This window comes from Oryctolagus cuniculus, chromosome 1 (genome assembly GCF_051225735.1).
Source record: "Oryctolagus cuniculus isolate XC-2025 breed Fujian yellow rabbit chromosome 1, ASM5122573v1, whole genome shotgun sequence".
Taxonomy (NCBI): domain Eukaryota; kingdom Metazoa; phylum Chordata; class Mammalia; order Lagomorpha; family Leporidae; genus Oryctolagus; species Oryctolagus cuniculus.
The window spans coordinates 117,328,426-117,346,632 of NC_142867.1; the positions used below are offsets into that span (position 1 = coordinate 117,328,426).

At 37.6% G+C, this 18,207-nt stretch overlaps 1 protein-coding gene across 1 annotated transcript; it reads right to left on the reverse strand.

The window, feature by feature from the left end:
• Positions 1-310: 310 nt before the first annotated feature.
• On the reverse strand, positions 311-1,246 carry LOC100346848 (olfactory receptor 10D1B). Its single transcript, XM_051819249.3, has one exon. The coding sequence runs from the start codon at positions 1,244-1,246 to the stop codon at positions 311-313; it is 936 nt and encodes a 311-aa protein (XP_051675209.2).
• Between the last annotated feature and the right edge of the window lie 16,961 nt (positions 1,247-18,207).

Consider the following 18,207-nt stretch of genomic DNA (forward strand, 5'->3'; position numbering starts at 1 on the left):
AAGGAGGTGAAGGAGGATGCAGAAAATAAAGATTGAGAAGCAGAAGCTCTGGGTTGTTTTCCATGCTGGGAAGAGTTCCCTCCTTCCCACATGAATATTATAATATGCACAGAGAACACAAGTCCCGGAGCCAGAAAAGCAGTCCTAGAGTCTTGCTCTTCATGGTGTGCATCCTTGGACAAGTTACTTTTACTCTTCCATCTTGGTCCCTACAAATAGAGGTAATAATATCTGGGTGCTCAAATTCAAAAATATCTTTGAGAACCAAATAAAAATGCCACACAAGCTATGAGGTGTGGTTGGTCTCTCTTTACAACTTCTCAGGAAGGAAGCCCAGCTGATGCAGGACCTGCCTTAGTGATGATTTCACCTCCTTATTCCTAAGGCTGTAGATCAAGGGGTTCAGCATGGGGGTCACCAGGTTATTCAGAACCTGAACGGTTGCATCCAGTGAGGGGCTTGGTGTTGGCCTTAGGTAGATGAGGACCACTGGCATGTAGAAAAGCAGGATAGCCGTGAGGTGGGCACTGCAGGTGGAGAAGGCACGGCGTCGGCCCTCTGCAGAGCGGATCTTCAGGATGGAGAAGACAATGCGACTGTAGGAGGTGAGGATGAGAAGGAAGCAGCTGAGGGGCATGAGGCCCACGCTGATGAACCCCACCATCTCCAGGGATGAGGTATCTGCACAAGCCAGCTTCAGCATCACTGGGATATCACAGAAGTAATAGTCCACATCATTGGGGCCACAGTAGGGCAATTGGAAGGTGAGAGTGGTTAGAAAGGTGGCCTGAACACAGCCAAACAATGAGGTCCCAGTGGCCAGGATGGCACACACTCTGTGACTCATGATGATCGTGTATCGCAGAGGGTAACATATGGCAACAAAGCGGTCGTAGGCCATCACTGTGTACAGGAAACACTCAGTGCAGCCCAGGAAATGGTAGAAGAAGAGCTGGGACACGCAGCCTGCATAGGAGATGGTGCGGCTGTTCCCTGAGAGGTAGAACAACATCTTGGGGGAACTCACAGAAGGGAAAAATATATCAAAAACGGACAGTTTGCACAGGAAGAAGTACATAGGAGTGTGAAGCCGAGTGGAGGAAACAATTGCTAGTAGGATGAGCAAGTTCCCCAGAAGGGTGAAGATGTAGAAGGACAAAAACAGGACAAACAGCATGGTCTCCAGACCCTCTGTGTGTGGGATGCCCAGCAGGATAAACTCTGCCACCATGGAGATATTCCTCATAGCTGTGAGAAAATCAGTCCTTAAAAGGAACCCAAGACACAAAGTAGGAACTCAACATCAAATTGTCACGCTTTATGCTGACAAATACTTTGGCTATTTTTTAACAAGCACCAACCTGCTCATATGTCTGGAAGAGAAAAATCTCTATAACTGTATCAGGTTGTAAGAAAAGCCTGTTTTAGAGGCCCAGTCTCTCCAGCTCCTGGAAGGAATGTTTTGCAAATATAGGTGGTTGTCCTCTATGAAAAGATCAGGAACACACTGAAAACGTTCTCAAGCTGGTAGTTTATTTTTTTACCATAATTTTATTCTTTTTGAGTGCATTTATGTTTGAACTGCCATGATGTCTTTAAATTACAAGCTCCCACTGTTCATTTCCTTCTGAAAAATAAGACAAAAATGTGTAAAAATTAGAACGCTTAATAAGAATCCTGATTTTTGCAATAATATAATTTCAATTTACATTATAATCGCAGGTTTAATGTTTTCTTTATTTTATATATCTACAATGTAGTTCTTTAAGAACCTTCCTTTAATATTGATTTTCTGCAATTAGTGCCAAATGAATGTTTCCTTAAATAATATTTTTGAATAGACTAGACTTTCACAGTCTATGATCCCCAACTATGAAGTGATGCTGCTGATTATTCTGGGACTTATGGCAACTCTGAAATATTAATCAAAAGAAATAGTAGCAGTAAGGAAAGCATCAAATTCATGGGACTGTGAGGAAGCAAGAACTATAATTACCCATGTAGAAGAAAGGCAAAGAACTTTACTAGCAAGTCAGGTTACGCAGCTGACGAGCACCATATGGCACCTAGAATACACAGAAATCTCTTCCACTCATTAATCAAACAGTAATAACAATACACACACACTTACTTCATTTAGTGCTTGCATATTGTTTCAAAATCTTGGGCCAGCATTTTTGAAATACTCTGGGGCAGAGGCTAACAAAGAGGCCCAGGCAAAACTTGGAATACTCACACCATCCTTCAGGGAACATGACCATGTTTTCCAAAGGAACCGGACTTCACATTGATTGTTTCTGAGCAGACATAGCGTGTCCCATCCAGAGGAGCTCTTCCTAGAACTGAGTCGTGTAGGGCTTGTACAGAGGAGACCTGCATGCACTCACTCTCTATGGATTTCTCTTAGGAGTTCTTTTATTTCAGATCTCTTTAAGCCCTACATAGAGTTCAGTGATAGCTCTGAGGGAGCAATTAGTTTGTCAACTTTATTCATTATGCAATTATGAAATAATAGTAATGATATCATCAGAAAGGTATGCTCGTCCTAGATTGTGTGCCTGGTAGAATAGGCTCAAAGCTATCTTTTTGTTTATTTTACTTTCCTTTAAGGCATTCAAGCTTTTGCTTGTGATGTCATTGGTCTCAATGCTTTTCAAATTATCTGCAACCCATGTGACTATATAGTTCCCTGAGAATCTAATAACCATCACTTTTCATGATGAAAAATTACTTACTTACTAATTATTTATTATGCATCTACTATCATTATATGTCCATAGGTCATTATTCCTAAAGAGGGACATTTACATAATGAAATGTTCATAAATGACTGGTATATATAAAGAATCTGCGACCCTTCTAGAAAGAATGATTGACTAAATAACTAATACTGTTAATTCAGTGTGAGAATTTACCACATGATAAGTGCTCATGTTAAAATTTTAATTAAAAATTACACTTAAACATCTAAGGAAGTTTTATGAAGTAGTGGTATTATCTGTCAAAGAAACTTAAAACATATTAGATAACTTAAATATTAGACAATTAGAAAGTAACTAAGCTGAGACCCTTTGCATCAAGCCAATGTTTTTCAGTACAGTGCTATGATATGTTCCAGAGATTTGGGTGTTTGTTTATTTGAGATAGATTGAGATAGACAGAGAGGGAACTCCCGCTTGCTGATTCACCCCCCAAAATGTCTATGATAGCCAGGCTAGACAAGACTGAAGCTAGCATCTAGAAACTCACTCTAGGCTTCCCACATGGGTGGCAGGAATCCAATTACTTAAGTCATCACTACTTTCTCCAGGGTCTGCATTAGTGGAAAACTGGAGTCAGATGCAAGAGGCAGATACTGAACCCAGGTACTGTGTTGTGGGATGCAGACATTCTAATTAATAGGCAAATACCTGCCCCAAGATTTGGGTTTTTCACTTAAAGAAAGGAGAGATGTGATGTGGTCTTACGCTTGTCTGCAGAACTGGTAGGTAGACTTGATAGGAATTGTTCCATGCAGAGACTGGGATCATGTGCAGACAAGATGAAACAGATTTGTTTTCATAGTGGAAAGGAACAGTTTAGTGATTTTAAAATGTATTTTAAAATGAATTTAGCAACCTTAAGATGTATTTTTTTTCCTTGTCAAGGAAGTACTGTGTTCATGAAGACATGAAAAGAAGCATCTTTCAGGTATACCATTAAAGATAGTCTCAATATAAATAAAAACTTGAGTCACTTAAATTCTTTATAATTCTGGAATTACTTGATTATGTTTATAACATGAAAGTTTTCAATGAAACTGTCCTAGTACAATAAAACTGGAGCTTTAAACCAATGATACAATTCAACAAACTCCTATAGCAAAAACTATTATGAACATGCCTATAGTAGTTATAAAAGTATTATAATGTACAGGCCATTGTTGAGATATTCCTAAAGAGAGGAAACAAACACATGCTAAGATGAGATCTAGGAGTTGCTCAGACAAGGCCTGGCAGGATAGGAATGACCTGTTGGGATGTCATAGTGCATGGAGCACAGTTTTACTATGGCTAACATTGGGGGTAGATATTGTGGTGCAGTGAGTTTAAACGCCAGCTGGAGGTGTCCACTTCCCATACTGAGTCCCATCTCTGTTTCTGATCCAACTTCCTGCTAGTGCACCTTGGTGGTTGTAGGCATTTGGGGAAGAACCAGAAGATGGAAGATCACCATCTCTCTCTGTCTTTCCTTCTCTCTCTCTCTCCATCACTCATTTACCATGCATTTGCTATATAATGGAATTGTGTTGAGGGTTCTGTGTATTATCTCTTTCAATTCTTACCATAAGAAATTTCCCAATTTTAATATATAGAAAACGAATTCAAGTTACTTAACCTAGGTAAAAGTTGATTAATAGTAGAGCCATGTCACATCCAGAGATGGCCTTTGAAAGAGTTCCATTGAGTTATGAAGAAAAATAAGTTCATTACTAATTCTGATTTTCAAATACTCATTCATAACTAATAGCTAATAGCATCTAACATTTGCCATTGCTCTAGTTTTCCAATACATACTTATATTGCTTTAATCAGTTATCAAAAACTGTGTAAGGTACTTCTCCTTAACCCCATTTTACAAATAAGGACATTGGATCTCAGGGCAATTGCGACTTTCCTAAAGATAGACAGTGAGGAGCCCAGACATTCCCAAGTTTAGCTCACTTTCCAGTTACTCCTCAGCACTTGCCTAAATGACTCCATTCAGACAGCAGCTGTCACTGTATGAGAAGAGAGTTATTACAAGATTCATGATAGAGATTTGGATAAGTCATCTGTATTCCCTCATAGATACTACTGTTTTCAGCTCGTATTCCCTGATCATACTACAGCCTCAAGAGAGAAGCCTGTTCAGCTCATTGTGTATTTCTCAGGAAACAAGTCCCACTGGAAAGATCAATATATTTCTTAAAATAGATCTCTTGTCATGATATAATTTGTATGGAAAGTTGCACTATATTTTCATCATCTTTGCTTCGTCCTTGCCTACCGCATGCAATTCTTTTTTTCCTATTCTAGACATTCAGGTTAATCACTGAGATGTTCTATCAACAATTGGGTTCTCCACTAATCACTCATCAAAGCTTTCTGATTATAAATAGCAAGGCTAAGCCTAGGTATTCTTGATCCAGTGACAGGTGCCTTGTTGTTCGCAAAAGTGGGGTCTGAGGTGAATTATTAATCATAAGTCTGTTTACCCACAATAACTCATTTGGAATTATTAGACTGTCAATGAAAAATGGAAAGTAATAGGATGGTGGCTATTTTTTTGTTCACAAATTTCTAAATTACTTCTTACTTTCCTCCCTCCCTCTCTCACCTCTCCCTTCCTTTCTTTCTTCTTTCTTTCCTTCCTCCCTCCCTTCCTTCCTTCCTTATTTTCTTCCTTCTTTCCTTTCTTCCATGATTCTTTTTCCTAGTGGAAAAGTTCATGGTTTCCTAAAACTTCAATGGGTTCTGTGGAAGAGATATGATTCATCTAATGAAACAGTTAATGTAATGCATATAAAACTAAAAATTATAAAACTATTTTTCCACATTTTTATTGAAGAGAGATGGAAATGAAAGTACTATCAGGGATGTGAATCCCTGGAGATTTTATCTAGTAACCGGGTATATTCAGTCATCATTAATTCCCATGGTTTAATCTGATTCCCATTGCCACTACAAAGCCTGTAGTCTGCTAGGATATGAGTCAGATATCCCCAGCAGGTACAAATACAGGTCCAGTCATGGAATCAGCTAAAGTAGAGCAGGTGCTAAGATAACAATTGCCATTTCTCATTTGATAGATAGAGTCTATCTACCTATCTATGTATCCATCTAATTATCTAATCATCATCTCTCTATCTATCATCAATCATGAATGGGTCTTTTCTTTTGCTGAGACACTGTCTTGCATCTCTTATATTTGGCGTTTACTAAAAGTTTTTTCCTTACCTAACCTTTATCTGTTTGTGCCATGGAAAATGTACATTTACAAATTAACTAAAAGACAGGACCATATCTCAGATACTGCTAGAGGGTTTGAGTGTCTTTGTTATGTCATCGGGTGTTCTTGGTGAACCCTCTGAATGAACCACACACACACACACACACACACACACACATAATTGTAGGCATGATTTGTGGCAGTGATTTCTCTGAAGTTTATATATACTCATCCAGTTTCAACTTCAGTGTATGAGAAAATGGAAGTGTTAGTTCATAGTGAAACTAGAGGAATTCAGAACTCAATCCAACTTTCAGGTAGACAACAAAGCCTCAAAAACAATGAGCAGACTAGTCATTGGTACTAAGTACACTATGGTTTTCTACTGAAACACAATGTTTTTATAGTCACTCCTTTTTTTTGCAACAATAATAAGGTTGTATTAAACAAAATAAATCTACTTTTATTAAACTTGTCCTCATAATTCAAATAAATGGAGCTATGATGGTGAACCCCCACATAATTTTAAACTTTGACATTCCAGTTAAGAAGTTGATAATACAAATAGATTTACAGAAGTTCATGTGAAATGGAATTAAAAGGCCAAAATTTTAAAAATAGAAACTTTATCTTTCAGCATAAGCTTCATGCAATTAAAAACACTTTTCTAACTGATGATATATCTGTCGTTTAGTCCTTTCTGAAAGAATTGCAACCCCTGGGAATTTAATTATGTGAATTCTATCCTGTTTATATTATTAAGTGAAGAAAAGAGGGTGTGTTTAAGAATTTTTTTTTTTAAGATTCAGAAACAAAAAGAAGTCAGAATGAGCCAATTAAAGACCATAGGGGGATGCCTAATGATTTCTCCTTGCTCTCATTTGGGGCCACAAAGGAGGAGGAACACTGTCGTGGTGAAGGACTCTCCAGTGCAGTTTCTCTGTGCATCTTTCTGCCAACCTTTGGCTAACTTTCTCAAGAAGTCTTTAAGCTAATGTTACCACTCCTTGAGCCTCCAGAAATCAAGCAAAACGCCTGGAGTATTCCAAGAAAACATTGTCATTTACTTTCGACCAACCTGTTTTGGTTTGTACCACTCCCACCTCTCACTAGTCATCATAAAGACTGCATTTGGCTGGCGCCACGGCTAATCCTCCGCCTGCGCCACCGGCATCCCAGGTTCTAGTCCCGGTCAGGTGCCGGATCCTGTCCCTGTTGCTCCTCTTCCAGTCCAGCTCTCTGCTGTGGCCCGGGAGTGCAGTGGAGGATGGCCCAGGTCCTTGGGCCCTGCATCCGCATGGGAGACCAGGAGGAAGCACCTGGCTCCTGGCTTCAGTTCGGCACAGCGCGCCGGCCGTAGCGGCCATTTGGGGGGTGAACCAACAGAAAAGGAAGACCTTTCTCTCTGTCTGTCTCTCTCTTACTGTCTAACTCTGCCTGTCCAAAAAAAAAAAAAAAAGACTGTACTTTATCTTCAGGACAACACTGGTAAAGTCATGCTTTACTTCCTGCTCTAATTATTTGAAAAAAAAAAAAAAAAAGAAAGAAAAAGAAATACTCCAGGATCTTGATTCCACATGCTGACAATTTCCAGGAAAAATTGCCCTTTTCCACAGCTTGTCTGGAACAGTTTTGGAACTCATCAAGGGAAAGTTAATCAACTTTTTCAGTGAGAATTATGGAAGCTGAACCAATTGAAACATTGATGATGACGGCTGTTGTTTCTTTTTTTAAAAAATGCCAATTCATTTATTTTTCCTAGTTTCCTCAATTCAGTTAGAAGAGATTGATGTATCATTTCAGGTTTTGGAAAATGCTATTGCTAACACCCAAATTTAATTTTATCCTTTTTTTAAAAATTTTATTTGAAGCATACAAATTTCATGCATTTCATGTATACAGATTTAGGAAAATAGTGGTTCTTCTCACCCTACCCTCCCTCCTGCCCACTCTCCCACTCTTCCTCCTCTCTCTTCTATTCCTACTCTTAGTTTTTACAAAGATCTATTTTCAGTTTACTTTATACTCCTAAGATTAACACTATGCTATGTAAAGAGTTCAACAAATATTATGAGGAAAAAACACTGTTCCTCAACAATAGAGACGAGGGCTGTAAAAAATCATCAACTCTCAAATTGCCAATTTCATTCCTATACATTATTACTGGTAACTATCGATCCTCAATTTGTGCATGGAGAACATTAATTTCACCCTGACAAATTGTGGATGGCCTGCTGCTGTGTTCTCTATAGTCAGCATTGTCTTAGCTCTTTTTTAAATGAGTTGTCCATTTATAAACCACTGATTTCCTAGGGGACATTGTACTAATAAACTTTTCAAAAAGTATATGTGATTTTACCATTGTTCACCTGACCTCTATTGTAAATTTGATGTTTGTTATTTTTTCAATTTTAGCAGAATTCATGTTGCTCTGAAAGGTATTCTTGTCAAACAGATGCCACATCCTGCTTGGATATATTATAAAAGTTAGTAATAATTTATTTCAAGTGTAAAAATTTTTGATACCCACATGTAGTATTTTTTAATAATATGCACTTCTGCGAATTTGTTGAAGACCCCTCATATAGCATTGAACAAAACTAGCTGTCATCTTTGCTTGTTTTTCTTGTTGACAAATGTAACATAGATAATGCCAATTTCTTGGAGTAGTAACTTCATGGTAGAGTAAAAGTAGCCTGTATTTTTTTTAGAAATATTGTTTTACTGATGTAATATTTCAACATTATTTTTAAGTAAAATGATGTAATGAAGATTTGAAGTTACCATTACAAATTCCATTCTTATATGAAATAAATTATCACTTTTTTATTTTTTATTTTTAACAGATCCAGTACAGTTCATAGATAAAATTCTATGAATATAATCATATTTGCTCCCTTCCTGCCCTTCTCTGCCTCCCTCTCTTTCTTTCTTTGGCTTTTGAGATAATATGTTTTTAATTTATATTGCAGTCAAACACTTAATGTTCCACCAAATAAAGATATCAACAAATAGAAAACAGACTCTAGTTTAGTGGGAATATAGACAAGGACTAAAAACAATAATCAGATGGAAAGAAGGCCATTTCACCATTATACAGTGAATTTTAAAGTAATTGCAAATAACTAAAACTAGAGTAGAACAACATTCTTAATCACTGGTTTGACAAAGGTATAAAACGAAGTTTGATAAAACTATATTCACAGCAATACTGATGCAGACATTTGATATTTGTCTTTCTATGTCCATCTGTATTGTATTTAACGCTGACAATTTTGAAGATGTATGCATTTTAATGAACAAAATATTCTTATTTATTAAAGTTAGCTGAAGTTATGTGAACATAAAGGTGTTAGTTAATTCTAATTTTTACATATGACATAGTAATTAATTTATATAAATGTCTATTTTTATTTAAGCTTTTCAAATACATAAATAAATCTTTATAAAGAAAAAGCATTTCTTAATACAAGCATAAGTTTGCTTTTCAAAAGAGACACAGAGAGAGAGAAAAAAGGAAAGCTCTGTAAACAATGCTGGGAACACATGAGAATCCAGTAAGTTTTGTCTGTAACTTTCTCAATTATAAATTAATTTTTAACCTCATTTAAAGGCATAAATTATTAAATACACATAATATACACATATGTGCATACACACAAAAAAAATGCAGGCAGATGTGTACAGAGATATATGGCTTTTTTTCTTACAGGATTGACCAAATCATTTAATGACACAGGAAAATAAGAGCCCAAGAAAAAGATGGTTACATGTAGGGAGAGAATGACTTTATTTGGCAAAAAAGTTAAAAATTATGAACACACATACAAAAAATGGAAGATTATATACCAAAATCTCAACAGTTTTTACTCCTGTTCAGCAGTTAAATATTCTTCCCTTTGCTTTTGTACATTTTTTGAAACATTATTATTTATGAAACAAACAAACAAAAAAGCAAGTCCTCTTGAAGCAGTTATTAAGTGTCAGGAGGTCAGCAGTCAGATGTGAAACCCAGGGGAGGTCCTTCCAGGGAGACAGTGGTCAAGCCAGGAGGCAGAACACAGTTCATTCTTCTCATGCTTGAAGGATGTTTACTGCTGTTTCCTCAATAGCTGGTGTTCTCAGTGTACTTAGATTTAATGGCACTATAAATATTAACTTGCAGAGCTGTCATTTTATTCAGCCACTTCATTTCTGGGCATATATCCAAAGGAACTGAGATTAGGAACTCAAAGAGATATCTGCACACCCATGCTCATTGCAGCACAATTAATCACAGTAGCCAAGAAGCAGAAGCAACCTAATGTCTATTTAAAGATGAATGAATCAGGAAAAGGGTGACTCTTTTTGTTGCTGGGATTGAATTCTGCTGGCTCATTGCCAATGCCTGCCTCTCCAATTTGTGTACTGACCAAATTGATTTAGTGTTGAAATTAGTTTAATCATTGTGTCCTAGCTAATAGCTTTCAGTTTACAGTTTAAAATTTTCTTTAAGGTAAAGGTAAAATTTATTCCAGATAGAACTATGATCAAGTACTTCCCTTAGCTCAGAATTTATCACACTAAATTGTAATTTCCTGATCATACCATTTTAAGGACACCAGTCCAATAATTGTCCCTCCTTTCCCTTGTAGTTATTGTTTTTGTCCATCATTAATGAATGCTTCTTTTACTCAAACCTTTTCTCCTTTATAGGATAGCATACATGAGCCCACACCCACACACAGTTGTTCATATGGACTCTATGATCCTCTATTTATCTTCTAATTTTGTGTGTGTGTGTGTGTGGAAGACTAGGAGAGGTCCAAGAGTTCCCCATGCTATGAAAGAATCCCTTTCTTTTTCCCATTCACTGTGAGTAGCAGTAGAGCAGAAGCCAATAAGCTTTAGTAAGACTGTTACCTTCCTTATTTCACCCTGCATCTTCTTTATTGGCAGAAATGAATGCATTTAGTAAAACCATTCCCATCTCTTTACTCCAAGCTCATAACCACAGCACCAATATCAGCTTGTATAGGTTACTTCCAAAAGCTTATAGAAAATGGAATTGAAAGTTCATTTTGATACAAAAATGTTTGAAATTTACACATGTATGAAATTTTCATAGTATGTAATTCAAACTTTTGAAGACTTTACATGTTTGATTACTACACATATTGCACCCCCTAAGAACTTGCTTGGTTTTAGAACATCTTTTTTCGTCTTCTGAACTTTAATTCCTATAAGACTCTTGGAGCAGTGAGGCAAGTTTACACAACATGCCAGAATCTATTATTTCACTTTATGGTTTTGTACATATCATGTAGAAGCACTGTATTTTACTTATGTAACTGTCTTGTTTCCTCCACCAGGATGCATGAGCATTTGGGTTTTGTGGTTCAACGATATATCCCTAACACCTAGAAGAATATTTGGTACATAGTGGACACTCAATAAATATTCTTGGATATATTATTGACTGTCCTATTTAACTCACTCAAATAAGACTACCACACTGGCTTCACTAAAATAATACTTTCAGTTCACTAACAATTTCCATGTTGACAAATTTTGTAATCAATTTCATTACCTTTTTTGATATTTAGCTTCCATATGTATTTCCATGTTGCTTCAAATGTGAAATTTTAAGTATTTGTCAAACAAATTGACAAATTATATCCTATTATAGCTTTAATGATTGAGTGGCTATTTTAAAGTTCACTTTATATGAGTGGAGTATCTTTTTCTTTGATTATTCTGTATAGCCCTTGCCTATTTTCCTGCTGGCATAAGGTCTTCTTACTTTTTATTTGTTGAATTCTTTATTTAGAGGCACAAACAAGCATTTGAATATAATGTAAATTAAAAATGTTATCTCAAAAAATAACAAACTATTTTTAAAAGTCACTTCACTTTCAGAGACCATAAAAGGTAATCACAATTATTCCCTAATATGCTTTTATCTCCATCTCTTTTCATCACATTATCCTGATGTTTGAATGCTAGAACATCCCAGAATTTGATAATGAAAATTCTTAACAGTAGATTCACTCCCATTATGTTCTCATTCATTGTCAAAATTTAAAATTCCACCCACTCTTCATATTGCTAGCCCAGATCTTTGCTCTTAACTTCAAAATTATGTATCCAGTTTCTTACCCATGTCCACACAGGTGCCTAACACACAACTGAAACTTACTGTAACCAAAGAGGAACTTCTGGGTTTCCCTCATAAACTTCTCCATGGGCCATCTGTAGCTCACTAAATAAAAATGCAAATATTCCAGTTGTTTAGGCCAAAAGTCAGTGGCTAGGAGACATTAAATGACCCATGATGTGACTGTGTTGGAGTTGGGGAGGATAGGCAATGGATTTCATTAATACATCTGTGTAGAAGAGGGAATCCTTCACCAGGGCCCTGTGCTCCCTCTGGATGGGAGAACCTTGAGAGTGTGTGAGACTGAGTTTACAGCAGTCAGGAAACAAGCCTAGGGTGAGAGCAACCATCAGATGAGAAAAATTTCTTTCCAGGGCTGCTTGCTTGGACCATCAGTTTCTGAAAGCAGAGCTGATCCATTATGTTTTTCCAAAACTCAAAGTACCAGCCTTGAAAAGGGGTTTCAAAAAATGTGCCAAAATACTACTTGTATTGAAACCACCTGATTCAATAGGAAGAATTCATAGTTGTCATCACATTTCATCATGTGGGAGCTCAAATGGAAAAATAAGAATATGCTATTTAAAATAGTGGTTGGTTCTATATATTTTAATGGAAAAAAATCAAATTTATTTGGGGGGGGAGAAAGAGAGAGGCACTCCTGTCTACTGGTTCACTCCTAAAATGGCTGCAAAGACCAGGACTGGACCCAGCTAAAACCAGGTGCCAGAAACTCAGTCCAGATCTCCCATGTCAGTGGTAGAGACTCAAATACTTGAGCCGTTACCTACTGACTCCCAGGGTGCACATCAGTAGGAAGGTGGCATTGGGAGTGAATGTGGGACTTGAACCCAGATACTCAGATATAGAATATGTGTATCCCAAGTAGCATCTTAACCACCAGGAATAGGCCAAACTCTTACCCCAACATATTGATTTTTCATTGTTTGATTTTTTGGTTTTGTGTTTTTGTTGTTGTTGTTGTTTGTTTATTTGTTTGTTTGTTTGTTTTTCTTAGCAGGCCTTGTACTAAATTCTCAAGCTGAAGCCTCATACGGAAGCTGGAAAGTGAAAAAAGAGGAAGTGATTATAAATGCTTTGCATAATAAATGTAAAGTTATGTCTTTTGTGCACAGAAGGTGATTCTGTAAGTTTCCTCGTCCTTAGGAAACTTTCTCTTCTGGTATTACATAGGTATGACTCGTCTAAATAGCAGACTTAGAGCCAAGCCCAGTTTATGAAAATAGTAAGCACTCATTTCTCAAATTTCAATGTGTATACAAACTGCCTGGGAGCCTTCTTAAAATGCAGGCTTTGATCCTGTAGTAGCTATTTTGCTTAAAATTTTGCATTTCTAACAATCTAGCAGGTGATACTGTAGTCCCATTCCACAGGTCACATTTAGCTATAAACTAACTTGGAAGAAAGAACCAGAAAAGACTCCAGCATGAAAGTCTCACAAATTCTTCCAATACCATTTCACACAACAGCTTAAGGAAACTTTAGTCTGGACCCTACACTATCTGAGTGAAATATATCAAGGTTCAGCTCAGAATTCTGGAGTGTTCAATCTAAAAGCCATGATAAAGTTCTAGTTTAAATCTCTGTTTTACAGATGGGGCTATTAGTTTCTGAGAGACTCAATCATTTTCCTAGTGTTAGGCAACTATTTAAGTATATGATAAGTGCCCCGTGTTTCCCACAAGAGAGGAAATCATCCTCCAACAGAAGATATGTAGACACAACATAATGTGAAGAGTAGAGGCATCAGAAAAATTGGGATGAAAGATAAAGGATAATGAATCCAATGCAGATCCAATGAATAAATCCAGTAAAGACTAGACACAACCAAGAAAGAGTATAAATCATCATTTTAATATTGATACAGCAGTTATTTTGGGTGATAATGCATCAATAGGGTTATTTCTCCTAGGACAGAGAACCTGACACACAGCATTAATAGCAATCTTCCTTCTTTCTCATGCAGTGAGTCATCCAAGTTCAGTTCTAGACAGCTGCTGTTAAACTCTCCCTTCTCTTTATTACATTAGATCACAACCTAACTTCAAGATCTCATAAGTTTGGGCTAAGACAAAGGATTTCATTATATCCCTTCTATCAAGATGATTAATAAATAGAAACATCCATCTCCAACAAAAATAACTCAAGTCTCTTAGACAGTTAAAGGAAAAGCATGTGAATAGATTAGGAAAGTACAAGCAGAATTAATCAAGGCCCTCAACAGTGCCGGTGCACACAGTGAGCCACTTAAGTTTCTCTCTTTGGGATCCTGAGGTTACATTGATCCTTGTGTTGGCTTTCAGCCTCCTTTAGACTCCTTCTGAGAATGAAAAATTTTCAAAGCTTGCCAAATAAGTACAAAAAAATCAAAAGTGAACAGACAAAAGTAATGCAGAGAAGTCATAATTCAAATACCCACTAATACCAGTGCTGCAAAATGTTTAGTCTGGAGTCCATGCACCAGATTTCCTGCCATCAGTCTAGAAATCCTGAGAGGAACATTACTGTGCATCATGATTTAAATTCCTCCAAGAAAGGGAACACGTTCTGGAACCACTGTCATTTGAGGAGATTCAATAGGCACACGCAAGGGAACATGGAAGAGGGAGGTGAGGGTGGGCATCTTTCACTTCTATGGCAAGAAACTGACAGGGGAAGTATAAAATACAAGAACTGTCTGTAGCAGAGGAGCCGGTAAAGGCAGGCACAGTAACCAAGGTGAGGCACTTTTTTGTTTCCTTCTGGTTGGTCTCTTTAAAGGCCAAAGACAGCAAGATTCACAGATGCCTTCAGGAAAGAAACAGCAGCTTTCACAAGCTCAGGCGTGGCAGAGCCTGTGATGAGAAGACACAAGAATTAGGGCTGAGGGACAGCAGTGAGAGAACCATCTCTTCTCCCACTCTACCCCAAATCTCCCTGATCATCTCCCCTGACTCCTGCTTTCATCTTTCCTCAATGCCCCTGAGTTTTCTCTTCTTACTGTCCAGATTTTCCTTTAATCTTCTCAGGACCCCAAAACACTCGCAGCAGTGAGATAATAAACACCCAAGGAATGAGTGCCCCCAAGTCCAGGCTTAGACTAGACTTAGCATTCGTCCGCAAACAATGCTTGACACCCAACTCACAACTCACACTTCCCATCCATGGCCCCTTCTCTCTTCACCTCCACCACCACCCCCGATATAATGCTCAATCCTGTCCTGTTGGGGAAACTACCAGTTGGGAGACCAGAAATTGTCTGAACCAGGTTGGTGGGGAGGTGACTACAAAGATTCTCACATGGTCACCCTCTGCCAGGCCTGTAGGCACCACATCTGCCAAGAGAGTTGGCTTTCTACATGGGAAGGAGATGAGCCTTAGGATTGTTACCTTTCCTGTATAGGTTCGAACCCAGGCCACTGCATTCTTTTCCAGAAGTACCCACTCTGATATCAAATCCCCACAATTGGCATGCAGCCATAACACAGCCAGCATGGTGGCCCAACCTGAGGAATCCAGATGCTGAGAGAGAGAGAGAGAGAGAGGGAGAGAGAGAGAGAGATGCTGAATCCTCAAGGCAAAGCAGGAAGCTACTTAATGGAACACAAAAACTGTATTTCTCCCCTATTTACTATCCCCGAAACCACTACAAATGGAATCACCAAGTCTCTCTCTACCTCCATCTACTGCCTGCAAGGCACAGTGCCAGACCCTGGATCCAAGAGCAAAAATCCACTAAACTTTAAGATAAAAGACTTTAAGACCAGGACAATATTGCAAACTCTGAAATCTCTTAACAAAGATTATCCAGTTTGGTAATAAAAACACACACATAGTTGTTTTATATCTTACAAAATGACTTCAGGTTTTTATTTTAACTATCATCCCCTCCCCCCAATAAGAAACATGGAGAAATGTACATAACCACATTTTAAAGGAAGAAAACTGATTCATCCAGAAGTTAAAAGATTTTCCCAAAGTTCACTTCCAGCAAATGATGGAAGTTAGGACTGAAAGCCAAATATTTTGGTTGTACTCATATTGCTCATAGCACTCAACAGAAAATCTCAGCCACTTAGCAGGAAATTCTGCTCCCAAAGTTTTCACTCAGTGTCCCCTAAAGTTTTCATTTTACAGTTAGAAGATGAAGGTAAATTCTTGTTTATATTATGATCTGTACAGCTTGGAAACAGGTATTATGTACTCTCTAAGTAGTCTTGTTTTATATCAAAATTCTGTTCATTCATTTCTCCCTTAAGAAGACTATTTACATCAAAGCAGCAAGAATCCTATGCTTTTAGTCTAAAACCAAGAATCACAGTGATTTAAAAAGTATTTATTTCCTTAAATGGTCATATCTGAAAGCAAATGTAGTTATTAATTTCCATCCACTGCCGGAGAAGACAGTAACTCTTCAGATAACCCTGTTGTCTCCCACTAACCATGCTTTGAATGTGTTTCTTATATTGTTTGTGGAAATCTAAATCCTCTGATTTTCACATACAACTACTTTTAAATCAGTATGTTTCTCTTTTCTATTTGTATAGCTGGGAATTTATAGCCAAAAATAATATCTGAATTCTATCTCTACTATGTTTATTATTGTTTATAAGAAAATGCAACTAATTGTTCATAGGTCTTTAGGAACTCTGATTCTCTTGTCTAATACTTTATATTCCAGTTTTGTCATCTACAAATAGGAAAGCCTGGGCTTACATGTTCATCTAAGCCTTCAATAAAAGTATGGAGCAAACAAATTTCAGAGCCTCAAGGGTATAAAGCATATATTTCAAGTTTTAAATTAATTTATTATTCAGCATTCAGTCTTCAGATACTTTGCGCTTGGTACATGTCTCATTGCTAAAAAAAATTAAAATTCTTTACTGAAATTCAAATACACCATCCCTCTTGTTTCCCTTGATTTATTGACATGGTAACCACATCAAAGGAAACATTAGCCATGTCTAGTTCCAACTGAATCTTACAATCCTTACAATCCTTGTATCTTTTCACAAGTGTTAGTAAATTATTATGTTATTTCTTCTAGAATGGGATATTTTCAACAGATTATCCCCTGTGTAGGAAAAGTCATAACAGTAGAGTCTTGATGATTAGTTCTTCAGTCCCCATATTCATAGAAGCAAACTGAGGCCCAAATCACCTGCTTGGGATATTTGTGTGTCTGTGTCGATGCTGGTGGAAGAATGTGTGTTTCCCTTCTCACAGGAGGCCTGTCTGCTGGCAGAGAAGCAAGCGTTCCTTGATTTATGACTAGTAGCTTGGGATGTGCTTAGTCCTGTATGTGTGACAGACAAACATGGGTGAGGAAATATTTCAGGAAAGATGCTCACTTAGACTCTGTAGGACCTTGTGATTCATCAACCTACGGGGATTGATATCATTGTGCTGGTTCTCTTCGGTCACACAAGAAGAAATTTCTTCACGGGCAGAAGTGCAGGAGGACAATGAATGGAGGACGTTGCCATTGGATGAGCTGAAAAACAAAAGTGCTGACTTGAGATGGAAGAACCCCTATTCTCCTCAGTAAACAAAGACCGTGAAGTCTGATCATTTGAGACAAAAATCTTCCATCCATACGTGCTCCAGTCACCCAGCCTTGTTACGTCATTCTTTTGGCACACACCTTTGCCCTCTGAGCTCTGTTTCTACTTCTATGGCAGCCTCTGGAACCCCTGACATGTGCTGAACAATTACTGCTGCATCTTTGGTTTCATTACAGGAAGCTTCTTTCAATTAAGTCTTACTTCCAAACCAATTTATTCTGTTCAAACAATTATCCTTCCATGCCTTTTGAATGTTGTTCCACATTTGGTACTGCGGTTTGGGATGTATGTTTGACAGTCTCTTCAGTTCCTAATTCTGTATCCAGATCATTGCTCTTTCTCTGGAGTTACCTTCAATGTATCCTCACTACTGTCAACCTCTACCCTCCCTGCCATGTTCCATCATCCTCTGAAATTTATGAGAACTAAGCCACAGACCTGCACTCCATTTCAAGGCCTGCCATCAACCTGCAAGATTTCAGCAACTTTGCAGACAGCCTACTCAACACCCAAATGCAAGGCTTCTTGAGTTACTAA